The sequence below is a fragment of the Lontra canadensis genome, unplaced genomic scaffold (genome assembly GCF_010015895.1).
Source record: "Lontra canadensis isolate GAN:19392208 unplaced genomic scaffold, GSC_riverotter_1.0 scaffold24, whole genome shotgun sequence".
Taxonomy (NCBI): domain Eukaryota; kingdom Metazoa; phylum Chordata; class Mammalia; order Carnivora; family Mustelidae; genus Lontra; species Lontra canadensis.
Genome location: NW_022631018.1, coordinates 10,657,796 through 10,672,101, shown reverse-complemented (window position 1 = coordinate 10,672,101; position 14,306 = coordinate 10,657,796). Strand labels below are relative to the sequence as shown.

Below are 14,306 nucleotides of genomic sequence, written 5' to 3'. Positions count from 1 at the left end.
GATGCAGCAAAGGCAGTTTTAAGAGAGAAATTTATAGCAATACTCGTTGAGAACAAGAAAAGAAAAGAACAAGAAAAACCTCAATCTAACCCTACACCTAAAGAAACTAGAAAAGGAGGAACAAATGAAGCCCAAAGTTAATAAAAGGAAGGAAATAATAAAGATCAGAGCAGATATAAATAAAATAGAAACTAAAAAAAAAATTAAAATAAAAATAGAAAAGAATCATGAAACCAAGAGCTGGTTCTTTAAAGGATAAACAAAGTTGACAAAACTTTGGCCAGACTTATCAAGAAAAAAAGAGTGAGAACTAAAAGAATAAAATCAGAAATGAAAGAGAAATTAAAACTAATACAGAAATAAAAAGGATTATAAAAGACTACTACAAAAAATTATACACCAACAAATTGGACAACCTAGAAGAAATAAATTCCTAGAAATATACAATCTTCTAAGACTGAATTAGGAAAAAATAAAAAATCTGAACAGATTTCTGTTCAGATTACCCTGAAACAAAAACAAAAGGCACTACCAAAAAAAGAAAATGATAGGCCAATATTCTTGATGAACATAGATACAAAAATACTCAACATAATATTAGCAAATCAAATTCAACAATACATTAAAAAGTTCATTGACCAAGATCAAGTGGAATTTATTCTAGAGGGATTTATGCAAGGATGGTTCAATATCTGCAAAGAAATCAATGGAATACACCATATTAACAAAATGAAAGCTAAAAACCATATGATCATCCCAGTAGACACAGCAAAAGCATTTGACAAAATTCAACATCCATTCATGATTAAAAAAAAAAAAGGTCTCAACAAAGGGTCAGAGGGAATATACCTCAACATAATAAAGACTATATATGACAAACTATATATGACTATATAAGACTATATATGTCAAAAAAACTATATATGACATACTCAAGAATGAAAAACTAAAAGCTCTTCATCTAAGATCAGAAACAACACAAGATAACCATTCTTGCCATTTTTATTCAACACAGAAATAGAAGTCCTAGCCGCAGCCATCAGACAAGAACTAAAAACCATACAAATTAGAAAGGAAGAAGTGAAACTGTCACTTTTTGCAGATAACATGATACTATATATGGAAACCCTAAAGACACCACTAAAAACCATTAGAACTAATAAATGAATTCAGTAAATTTGTATGATACAAAGTTAACATACAGAAACCTGTTGCATTTCTATATACTATACACAAAGTAGCAGAAAGTGAAATTAAGAAAACAATCCCATTTATGATTGCATCAAAAAGAATAAAATACCCAGCAATAAATTTAACCAAGGAAGTGAAAGACAAGAAAGTGAAAGACAAGAAAACTATAAGACACTGTTGAAAGAAATTGAAGGTAACACCAAAAAATGAAAAGATACCACACTCATGGATTGGAAGAATGAATATCGTTAAAATGTCCATATTACCCAAAGCAATCTACAGATACAATGAATCCCTCTTAAAATACCAATAGTATTTTTCATAGAGCTAGAACAAATAATACTAAAATCGTATGGAACCAAGAAAGACTGAACAGCCAAAGCAATCTTGAAAAAGAACAAAACTAGAAGTATCAAAATCCCAGGTTCCAAGCTATACTATAAAACTATAGTAATCAAAACAGTAAGGCACTGGCACAAAACAGACGACAGGTCAACAGAACAGAGTAGGTAGCCCAGAAATGAACCCATGTTTACATATGGTCAATTAATCTATAACAAAGGAGGGAAGAATATATAATGGGGAAAAGACAGTCTCTTCAATAAACGGTGTCGAAGAAACTGGACATCTACGTGCAAAAAATAAAACTGGACCACTTTCTTATACCATACAACTTACATTGTACACAAAAGTATACTCAAAATGAAATAAAGACCTAAATGTAAGACCGGAAACTATAAAACTCCTAAAGGAAAACACTGTCAGTAATCTCTTGGACACTGGCCTTAGCAAACATTTTTCTGGACCCGTCTCCTTATGCAAGGGAAACAAAAGCAAAAGCAAACTATTGGGACTACATCAAACTAAAAAGCATTCACATAGCAAAGGAAACCATCAACAAAATGAAAAGGCAACCTACTAAATGATATATCATTTGCAAATGATATATCCAACAAACGGTTAATATCCAAAATATATAAAGAATGCATTTGACTCATGTGTATCACCCTCCAAAAATCAGATTAAAAAAATGGCAGAAGATCTGAAAAACAATTTTCTAAAGAAGACACCCAGATGGCCAACAGACACATGAAAAGATGCTCAACATCACTAATCATCAGGGAAATGCAAATCAAAACCACAATAAGATGGCTAGTATCAACAAGACAAGAAATAACTGTTGGCAAGGATGTGGAGAAAAAGGAACCCTCATGTACTGTTGGTGGGAAAGTAAGCTGATGCAGCCACTATGGAAAACAGTATGGTGGGTCCTCAAAAAATGAAAAATGGAACTACCATTCCACTACTGGGTATTTACACAATGAAAACAAAAACACTAATTCAGAAAGATATGTGCACTCTGATGTCTACTGCAGCACGATTTACAATAGTCAAGATACAAAAACAACCCAAGTATCCAACAATAGAGGAATGGATAAAGAAGATGTGGACTATTAGTCATAAAAAAAAAAGAATGAAATCTTGCCATTCACAACAACATGGATGGACCCTATTATGCTAAGTGAAATTAAGTCAGAAAAAGACAAATACTAGATGATTTCACTTATATGCAGAATCTAAAAAACAAAACAAACAGAAACAGACTCACAAATACAGAGAACAAGGTGGAGGTTGTCAGAGGAGAGAAGGGTGAGGGGTGATAGGTCAAAGAGAACTAAAAAGACAAAACAGAAGAAAAAAGGAACTAAGAGATTCAAACTTCAAGCCTTCCTGGCATCAAGCTTCCCACAAGAACATGCCCCTTGCAGAGGACCTCCTCTATGCCTCCCTGGAGGAAGAGAAAAGGAAGCATAAGCACCAGCGCCTGTGCAGAGCTTTAATTCCCACTTCACAGATGGGAAATGCCCAGGATGCCATAAAATCACTGCCATCTGTAACCATGCATAAACACAGCAGTTTCTTGTGTTGGCTGCCCTGTGCCAACCTATAAGGAAGAAAAGCAAAGCTTCTAGAAGGATGCTCCTTCAGACAGAAGCAGCACTAAAAGCAACCTGAATCAAAATGAGTGGAAAACCATACACATATTTTAATTAAAAAAAAAAAAAAAAAAAAGATACAAACTTCCAGTTTTAAAGTAAGTTCTGGGGATGAAAAGTACAGCATAGAGAATATGTCAATAATTTTATACTGATTTTGTGTGGTGACAAATGGCAATTTATTGTGGTGAGTACTGTGTACTACATACAATTCTTGAATCACCATGTTGTAATCTGGAACTAATGTATTGGTCTATAAGTAAACTATACTTCAACTTAAAAAACATAAATGGACTAAACATTCCAATGAAAAGGCAGTGACTTTCAGCCTGGATTAAAAACAGGACCTAACAATATGCTCCCTATAAAAAATGGACTGTAAATCCAAAGATATAAGAGTATTTGCTTATAATTATTTCATTTTCTTTTATTTAAAAGCACAAAACCACAGGGGCACCTGGGTGGCTCAGTTAGTTAAGTGTCTGCCTTTGGCTCAGGTCATGATCACAGGGTCCTGAAATCAAGCCCCAAGTTGGGATCCCTGATCAGTGGGGAGCCTGCTTCTCCCTCTGCCGCCACTCCCCCTACTTGTGCTCTCTCTCTGACAAAGAAATAAAATCTTAAAAAAAAAAAAATCAAGCACAGAACGATCAAAGGGTCTTAGGTTAGAGAAAAGTCCTTCATTCTACTCTTCTACAAACATGAATCGAACACCAATCTATGTGCAAGACTCTGTACTAGGGGCTTCAGGGAGATGCTAGGAGAAGACGACTGACAATCTGTGCTAAAAGTGCCACAGAACTCAGAAGGACAAGAGGATATAAACTGCGAGATTTCCTTTGCTTAATGTGAAGTACAGGTGTGGGGAGAAGGGCAGAGATCAGCAAAGGCTCTGTGGAGGTCACACAGCCCTGTGCCCAAAGCACCAGAAGGACTCTGATGAAGAAATAATTTGGAGATCATTATTCATTTATTTTCTGAACTGCAAGTCCAGACATCCAGCCGAGGGGTCACAAGCACAAGCTTTAGTGTCGGAGATTTGGGCTCCTGCTCTGCTCCTGACGACCCCAAGACCCAGGACAACTTACTAAGGTCTCCTGTGCCTCACCTTCTTCGTGTGAAAAGGAAATAATCATTTCAACTTTACAGGATACCTAAAAGGAATGAGAACGTTGCAAAATGCTTTACAGAGTGCCCGCTTAATGCATTCATGTTACCAGAGAAATGGAATGTGCCCTCTACTCCTTAAAAAACAAAGCCTTCACTGATAAAGAGAGCAAAAATGAAGACCACAGCACTACCATTTCTCAATAATGATAAATTAGAGGGGAAATGCCAAAAATAAAATTTCCATGCCTGTTAGATGTTTGAATGACCTGAATGACAGAGGAACGAAGTCTTGCAGGGTGAGCTAGCTACCTTCCAGCTGCCGAGAAGAGCCGCGCACCCCAGGCTCATGAAACTCTAAAGCAAATGGAGTCCCTTGCTATTCATGGCCAAGTATTTCAGAAAGTTTCTACATTACATGGAAGTGTAACTCCATGGAAGTGTAAGTTCCCAGAAGTGTCTATGAGGTTCCTTCAGGCAGTAAAGAACAGGGTACAGGAGGCAATGGATGTTGACAGCCACAAAGAGAACTGAGGAACCAGGAAGCCCGAAGGAAGCCCCTGGGGCACCGAGCGGGAGCCACCATGGAAGGTGGCAGCTCTAGTTCTCCACGAGGAATTACAGCAAGACTCTTTTTCAATCTGTGTCTCTGATTCAACTTTTACTGCTTATTGTCATTAGGGACAGTGTCCATTTCTGCTTCCTGGTGCCTCTGCCACCTGCTCGCTCTCCATGCTTCTCTAGGACCGCACTCCACTGTACCAGCAAAGTCCCCCTCCCAGAGAGTATCCAGGATAAGGGAAACTGTCACACACATCACGGGACCCTGTTGTCCTTCATCCCCCGCCTAGAGGTGGCTTCCCTTAGCTCAGGCACTGATTCCTGATCAGCCCCCACGTAGCTGGGCTGCAGGGTCACGAGACCCAAAGTGTAGTGGTCTATGTACACACGGACCTACCCACAGCTCTTCTGCCTGGAAAGCACCCCCACCTCTCGTGGCCCATGTGGGGCCACAGGTTCACTTTTCAGATTTTTTTTTAAGTAACTGCCACACCCGACACGGCACTTGAACTCATGACCCTGAGGATCAGGAGTCGCGTGCTCTACCGCTGAGCCAGCCAGGTGCCTCCCACAGGTTCACTTCAAAACATTATAAAGAACATTTCCTTGCACCAGGGCCTGAGAATTGTAGTAGCAACAGGGACCAGCTTTCGACGTCCGAATGAGGTTTGAAAAAAATCCCAAGACAAAACTGAAGGAACTCTAAGTATAACATCTGAATAGACTTTTTAAGAGGCAGGGACCTAAAGGGCCACGTGGTCCAAACCCACCCTCTATGCAGTGGTCCAGGTCCCAGCGTCTATAACTGGCAGAGAATGAGAGCCCCGAGGTCCCGACTCCTAGCACAGCAGCGAACAAGAGTACTCCGTTCCAGTCACTAACAAGGACAAGAGAAGATCTGATTGAAAGAATATAATTTCTCGACAAGTAGAAGCTCGTGACATTTCCTCCTGGCTAAGCCACAAATCAAGAGGAACAGTAACAGGCATCTGCGGGCAGCGATTCACCATAGGAGAAACCACAAAAACATGATTTGAAATGTTGCATTTTCGTGAAGCCTTTGGTTAGAGAAAGAAGTGACCCCCCCCCCCCCGGCAACTTCTTGAAAATTCTAAAAAAAAATGAACTTAAGACACAAAAAGATCACATGACAATTTGCATCACTTGGATTTCTTTGGTAGAGATATTTGGACAAATTACTCTTGTGGGAATACTGTCCAAGAGGCTCCTCTGTTTCAAAGAAGCTGAGGTGAGCTCCTCTCCTGGTCTTTTCTTGATCCACGAATCGGCATGAAGCTAAATAAAAACTGTGAAACTATTTATCATCCACACATGCCGTGGCACTCCAATTCTGCAATAAGACACCATTCCATCTTACCAGTTTAAAAAAAAAAAAAAAAAGGTGCTGGGCATTTGTCAAAATGTCCTACGCACTCTGTGGTTGGAAAAACCAAACATTGGCTTTTCTGGGGCAAGCTGGATGAAGGTGTTTTAAAAGTATACATCTTTTTTTTTTTTTTTTAAGATTTTATTTATTTGACAGAGAGAGAAATCACAAGGAGGCAGAGAGGCAGGCAGGGGCGGGGGTGGGGTGGGGAAGCAGGCTCCCTGCTGAGCAGAGAGCCTGATGCGGGCGGGGCTCGATCCCAGGACCCTGAGATCATGACCTGAGCCGATGGCAGAGGCTTAACCCACTAAGCCACCCAGGCGCCCCAAAAGTATACATCTTTTATATGAATGCAAACTCATGACAGTAGACAGTCAAAAATAATGCACAAGACTTTCTTGGGAAAGGTAATCTAGGAGTTTTACAAAACCCATGACAGCACTGCTTCCAAAACCCAGACTTGCCCCAGAATATAAGGGGATATGTGGTGAGTAATTCAACTTCTGAAAACACAGTGGGACTTTTATTCCCAGGAAGGGGGAACTGGTTGCCCACCATAATCCTGCAAAACTCTACCTTGCAAACAGCATGGGGCCAAGATGCATTCTGAATGCAAAGAAGGAATGAGCGGTCTCCTTTTTTTTTTTTTTCCCCTTTTTAGTGATATGGTAGGTTTGCTGTTTTGGTGGGGTTTCTGAGATATGATTTACATGCCATAAAATTTACCCCTTTAAAGTGAATATATTTAGTGTTTAGTATACTCTCAAGGTGTGCAATCATCACCACTGTGTAATTAGCAGAATGTTTTCATTACCCGAACAGAAACTCCATACCCATTAGGAGTCACTCCTCCATTCCTCCTTGTCCCTGGAGACCAATAACCTGCTTCCTGTCTCTATGGACTTGCCTATTCTGGATAGTTCAATGGAATCACTCAATATGGGACCTTTTGTGTCTGACTTCTCTCACCTAACGTAGATCTTCAAAATTTATCCATGACATAGCACATATTGGTTCTTCATTCCTTTTTATTGCCAAATAATATTCCATTGTGTGAATATACCATTTTATTTAACCATTCATCACTTGAAGGACCTTTGGGTTGCTTCCATCTTTTGGCTCTTATGAGTAGTGTTGCTATGAGCATTCGTGTGCGAGTTTATGTGTGGACATGAGTTTTCACTTCCCCCGGATATATACCTAGAAGTGGAATTGCTGGGTCACATGGTAACTCTGTATTTCAACTTTCAGGAACTGCCAGACTGTTTTCCCCACAGCACATGCCATGGCACTCCAATTCCCAAACAAGACACCAATACATCTTACCATTAAAAAAATCTTCACCATTTTACATTTCCACCAACAATCTATGGGGGTCCTAATTTCCCTACTTCTCCACCAAAACTTGTCCATCTGACTGTAGCCATCCTCACAGGCCTGAAGTTTACACAACCAAACACCTCTCCCTGTAGTGTAGATCTGCATTTCCCTGATGAGAGATGACACTGAGTGTCTTTTCATGTGCTTATCAGTCCTCTGTGTTGGAAAAACATTATTCCGATTCTCTGCCCATTTTTTTATTTGGGTTGTCCTTTTATTATTGGATCATAAATTTCTTTCTATAGTCTAAATACAGGTCCCTTATCAGACATGTGATTTGAAGAGTTCTCTCACCCTACGGGCTGTCTTTTCACTTTGTTGGTGGTGTCTTTTAATGCACTTAAGGTTTTCATTTTGAGGAGATCCAATATATTTTTTCCTTTGGCTGCTGATTTTTGTCAATTCTATTAATATACAGTTGTTTCCATGGAGAACTGACTGTAATGACTAACTAGCCAAGTGTCTTCCTCAATTTTATTTCAACTGTGATATAATAAACTGCTTATTCAGTTAACATGTCTGCTCTCATTTCTCCCTTTGGAGAGAGTAAGTGGTTGGGATTCCCCTGATGGAGAGGAAACAGATTGAGGCTCTCAGACTACGGATTGGAGTTACTTATCTCGGAGAGTAAAACTGGGAATATAATCCTGAACGTTTGGTGCTTAGCCTGAACCTGTGCTACCCAGTGCCAGCAGGCTCAGCATCCCAGTACCGGCCTCCTGTCCTGTGGCTCCCACCTCTAGGCCCTCCATCGGGCTCCAGCTCCCCCTCCTCTTCTGGTCCCCAAACATGGCCATTCCTTGAGGCCCAGTCTCCAGAGCTCCCTCTACACATGGTCCCAGGCTTTCTTCAAGGCTCCCACCTTCACTGTGCCAGTGCTCAGCTCTGCCTCGGGGCCGTCAGCCCAGACACACTGCGCCCACTGGGGCTTCATGTGTCTGCAGCACAAGAGCATCTTCTCTTTGAGTTACTCACCCCTCCAGACTGAAATAGGTCTACATTTGCCCACTCACCCGGCCTCAGAGTCTTCGAGTCTCCCTTCTCCCGCTCCTCGCAGCAGCCTGCCACACCAGCCTTTGACCAGCCCAGTGGCGCCGCTTACCCCACTTACTGGTCTGCTCCAATCCCATTAAATATGCCCCACTCTGTAAAGGCTAAACCCTGACACACAAAGCCCTCCCTAATCGGACTCAATCTATCCTTCTGCCTCATCTGCTTCTAGTTCTCTCGCCAACCCACCACTCCAAACACACCCCGCTACCCAGCTTCCAAAGCACCCTGTTTTTATCCCGAGCTCTCCATGGTTGCAGGTGCCATCCCTCCTCCCTGGCCAGCCCCTTCTTTTCCACCTAAGGAGGATAGTAGCCACCAGCCATTGGGTGCTTTCATGGGCTAGGACTGCGCAGGGCAATCGCCCTTCCTCCGGTTAATCCCACTTCCTTCACTAAGGAAGCCCCCTTTTGTTCATTTCTGAAGCCCCATTTCTGTCCCTACTATTTCCTTGACCCTCAATCATTCATTCCAATTGCTCAAATGACATACATTCCTGTTCCAAACCCCCGTGTCCCCCTCTGAAGTACAAATACTGAGCGCCAGGTGTACATGGCATGTAAATCATATCTCACAATGGCCCACAATGGACCAGGCGCTCTGCGAAGTAAGCATCAGAGATACAATGAAGGGGGGAAAGAGGAAGTTCTGGGAGTGCCTCACAGCAGCATTCCCGGGGGCAGGTCCAAGGGGTTGGTAACAACTCGTTAAAGAATTATATTCAAGGGGTGCCTGGGTGGCTTAGTCCTCTTAAGAGTCTGAATCTTGATTTTGGCTCAGGTCGTGATCTCAGGGTCGTGAGACTGGCCATGCATCTGGCTCTGCGATTAGCAAGGAGTCTGCTTGAGGGTTCTCGCTCTCCCTCTCCCTCTGCCCTGCTCCTGGCTTGTGCTCACGCACTCTCTCTAAAATAAATAAATCTTAAAAAAAAAAAAATTATATTCAATAAGTATGCCCTTTCGACTGTGCTAAATTTAAATTCTACAAAGAAAAAGTACCAAGTGCCAGGAAAGCACCTAACAGGGAGAAAAGGCCCTCATTAGGTTGTTCAGGGCAGGCTCTATACAAGGACAGATAAGTTCATCTGTGGGAAACCTGCCTTCTCTCTCTACATGTCCCGAGTCCCTGAAGGTGGATCCTGCCTCATTTGCCCTCTTTGTAGTTTTAGCACACGGAGTAACAGGTGAAGGAGTCCAGGAGTGACTCTGGTCGAGGAAGGGGAGAATCTGGGAGCAGAAAAGCAGCTCATCTAGAAACTAAGCCAGAGTCAGGAAACCCCGGGAGGCAGCCCTGGGTTCAAATCCCAGCGCTGCCACTCAGAAGCTCTGAGAATATTACTTAACCTCTCCATGCCTCCAGACTAACCAGCTCCTCCGCAGAGTGGCTGTGATGGCTCTGTGTAAGCACAGACACAAAGCCCTATGCAGGCCCAGTACGTGAAAGCACCCAGGAAATAAATGGTGGCTACTGTCCTCATTACCATTAGTTGAACTATTGTTCAAGGGCTCAAAGGCTGGAAATGAGCTCTGAGAATTGTGTATCAGGTCATCAAGTTCATCAAGCTCAGGCCGACTCACTACTGAGACTTCTGAGTCTGGATCTTCTATGGTCTACAAAAGAGATGCACCCAGAAGGGTCCGCCAAAAGCACGGGAGGCTCTTGCCAGGCCCTGGAACTACCCAAAATTTACTCTGCTTGAGGTCCGCCTTCCTGCTCAGGCTGACCTCAGGATTTAAGGCCCCAGGAATCGGAGGCAAAAGAGAAACCAAGGCCAAAGATCATCACAAATACTTCCCAGTCTGCAGGGCACTTATCTCTAAGAGGAAACATAAAAGAACTCTTCATCTTTCCAAGTCTGGCCTGTCTCCTCTTCGTCTGGCCATCTCCATCCATCCTCTTCCGACTGGGGGGCAGAGAGCAGGGTGTGCAGCAGGCAGAATGAGTCCAAGGCCTCATTTGTGGCACTATCAACAGCTCAAGTGACATGGCAAAGAGAAACTGAGGCAGCAGGTTAAAGCTGCCACTCACCTGACTTTAAGACAAGGAGATTTTCCTCGGTTATCTGGGTGAGCCCAACACCACCACAGGGCTCTTAAACAGGGAGGAGGTGGCAGAAGTCAGTGTGAGACGATAAGATATGAGAAAGCCTCAACCGGCCATGGGAGGCTTTGAAGATGGAAAAAGGGCCATGAGCCAAGAAATGTGAGCAGCCCCTAGAAGCTTGAAAAGGCACCGAAATGGATTTTCCCTTAGAGCTTCCAGAAAAGAATGCAGTCCTGCTGAAACCTTAATTTTAGCCCAGTGAGACCCATTTTGGACTTCTGCCCTCCAGAGTTGTAAGATAATAAATCTGTGTTGCTTTAAACCACTAACTTTGTGGTACTTCGTTATAGAGACAACAGAAACTAATATACAGAGCTAATGCAGGTAAATACGGATGTACCGTTCTCTCCCTGGGGCTTGACGGCTTCAGAGGCAATGCTGAGAGCCAGAGTGGGGGCAGACATGCTACTACCTTTTATGCAAGAGGCTTTAATAAAAGATGCTTAAAATACTTAAGAGGCACTGGTGTGGTAGAGAGTCTGAGGTCAGACAGAGCTGGATCCAGTCTGTTTATCAGCCCAGATCTTTCCATACTTTCCTTAACTCCCCTGGGCCTTGGGTCCTCATCCATGAAAATCAGGTTGACCACCACCCTGGAGGTGAAAGCTATGAGAATTCAATGGGGCAACGGGGAGGACAGAGCTTGGCTCGGAGAAAGCAGTCAGGAAAGAGCTCCTCCTCTGGTCTCCTCCCTTCTACAGCCTTGTGGGGATTAAGCACCATCACAGAAGATCCCAGCTCAGTCCTCTCCCCCATAAATGCAAGCATCACGAGGAGCAGAAGTCCACCTCCTTTAATCCACCCGAGAAGCTGGGAGTTAGAAGGCTCCATTCACTCATTCATTTATTCAACAAAGGTTTCTTGCATGGCCAGGGCCAAGGTGGGGAGGGAAACGGAGCGGTGTCTACCTTCATGGAGCTTACGTGCTGGCAGCACCGACGTTCATCAAGTGCCCGGTAGACAAATCCCCCGTCCCATCAGGGACGGCGCCAACAGAGAGGTGTGCAGGCCGCAAGGGACAGGGTTGGATGGGGCAAGCGATCCAGCCAGGAGGTCAGAAAGGCTTTGTAGAGGACAGTGGATGCGCCGAGAGCTGAAGAACAATTAGCATTAACTAGATGACAGACCGAAGACCCTTCTCAGCAGAGGACTAAAACTATGGAAACGCTGGAGGGTGGAAGGGAGGGAGGCCTAAGTAAAAGAAGGCCAGCATGGCTGAGCAGCAGAGGAAAAGGGGAAGAAAGGAAGGAAGGGGAAGAAAATGACTCTGATTCAGCTGGATGGGTGGCGGGTTCCATTCCCCAAAATAGGAAATACTGGAAGAGGGCCACGCTGGGAGGGGGGAGACCATGAGGTCAGTTTGGGGTTTAGGGTACCTTTGGGACAGTCAAGCAGAGCTACCAGGGGGCATCTGGATATACCGGATATGCAAGTCTGGAGCTCTGGGCTAGGAGTGTGAACGTGGCCCCATGTGCGAGCAAAGCAGTGACGGAAGCAGGGAGGTTGGCCCGGGTGAGCCTGCCCTCCACAGCAACATGGGGGCCTCTGACCAACATTTAACACCCAAGAGCTAGAAGGAGACTGCGAAGGTGGCTGGAGGGAGCAAGCGGTCTGGGAAGTCAAGTGTTACACAGGATGTCACATAAGGGAGCAGAGTGTATCCAGGAGAGAGTCCGTAAGACTCCCCAGGATGCGGCCTGACAAATGGGACCCTGCTTGCCCAGCTGGGTGACAATCGTGGGGAAACCTGATGTTCAGGAGGTGAGGCCTATATTCTCCTAGAGAGCCCTGGGAAGGGACTCCGATATTAAGAGGCTCCACTGCTAACTGCCTCCTAGGGAAAAACAAACAGAAGAGCAGAGATCACTGTATCCAACGGCCTGGCCTCAGGAAGTGGCTCACACCAGAGCACAGAAAAGAACAGACACTGGCCTGGACACATCCTCCGTCCCCAGGCTGGTTAAATATGGATAGCTTTCAAACTGGGGCAATACTGGAGACCTGACACCGGGGCGCGGGGGAGGGGGGCTCCTCCTCTTCCGCAGGTACCCAGCTGGCAAGGCGCCCCGGCTGGGGCCTCTGGCTGCGGCAACAGCAGAGCACCACTTTCCAGCCCTTCCTCCCCAGCACTGAATCCACTTACCTGGTAAGACTCCTGGACCTTGGACTCCGTCTGTCTCCTTTTCCTGCTCGCCCGTCCGCTCTGAGTTCTCAACCACCTGATCCAACTCCTCACTCAGCTGGAGGGGGAACAAAGAGGGCAAATCAGTCAGCTGCATCAACCCTGCTAGGGAGGACTAGAATGAGAAAGCAGAGAGTGCCTCTTGATGGTCTCTCTCTCACACACACACACACACACACACATACACACACACACAAATATCACATGATGCAGGGTGTGCTATTCCAGTTCTACAGATGAGGACACCGAGGCCCGGGAAAGTCATGTAACTTCCTGTGTGTCGGTTTCCTGGGGCTGCTCTACAAAGCACCAAAGACTGCGTGGCTCAAAAGAACAGAAGTTGAATCCCTCAGAGTCCCGGAAACTAGAAATCTGAAATCAAGGCATTGGCAGGGCTGATTCCTTCTGAGCGCTGTGAGGAAGAATCTTTTCCATGGCGCTCTCCAAGCTTCTGGTAATGGTGGGCAAGCCTCGGTGTTCTTGGCCTGTAAGGCAACTCATCTCCAATCTCCACCTTCATCTTCACATGGAGTCTCTGTGTGTCTCTGTGTCTCCACATGGTCATCTTCTTATAAAGACGCCATATTGGATGAGGGCCCACCCTACTTCAGGACGACCTCCTCTTAACTAATTACATCTGCAATGACCCTATTTCCAAATAAGGTCAGTTTCTGAGGTACTAGGGGTTCACACTCTCCACACATCTTTTTGGAGGGGCATAATTCAACCACAACACTTTCCATGGTCACAGAGCCAAAAGTCATATCCAAGTTGGTCTAGTTCCAAAGCCTATAATCTTAACGGCTTCCCAGAGAAGGAGGAGGAAATGCAGCTAAGAGTCTGCTAAGAGGCAGGAGGAAACAGTGAAGTTGGTGTCGGAACTCTCCAGGACTCTGGCTCATGTCTACCCACTCCAACTGCAAATGGCAGAACGAAATGGAGAGGGCAGTCCATCCCAGAAACAGATGCTGATTAACAGCCTGGTAGCTGGTAACTTCAATCTCCCCTCATCGTGTTCTCATCTGGCAAATGGGGGAAGTGCCACTGAGAGGGATAAGGGGCAAAAGGATACAATGATAACCAACAATTCTGGTAGCAATGAGGAGGAAGAGGGCAAGAGAGATCAAGACCAGAATTTAGAGGACTTATCACTGAATTAGGAGGGAGGGGAAGGGGATAGCTTTCCTAAGTATTTTCTTAGGTTCACAGTGTCAACACTTAAGGTCTCAAAACATTTTCATTAAAAATTAATCTCCAGGAGACTTGGGTTAAAATAAAACTCCCATGTATCTACTGGTCTTCAATCTCTCTCTTTTTTAATTGTAGTTTTAAGTAGCCTCTACACCCA

The 14,306-nt window shown here is 44.4% G+C and overlaps 1 protein-coding gene across 3 annotated transcripts in view; it reads right to left on the bottom strand.

Annotated features, from left to right (window-relative positions):
• PACC1 (proton activated chloride channel 1) overlaps positions 1 to 14,306 on the bottom strand; it is a 45,357-nt gene that overhangs the window by 19,799 nt on the left and 11,252 nt on the right. For all 3 annotated transcript variants that reach the window (XM_032862794.1, XM_032862796.1, XM_032862795.1), the window contains exon 2: positions 12,920 to 13,016. In XM_032862794.1, the coding sequence (XP_032718685.1) occupies positions 12,920 to 13,016 (97 nt within the window). The remainder of the gene's footprint in view (positions 1 to 12,919; positions 13,017 to 14,306) is intronic.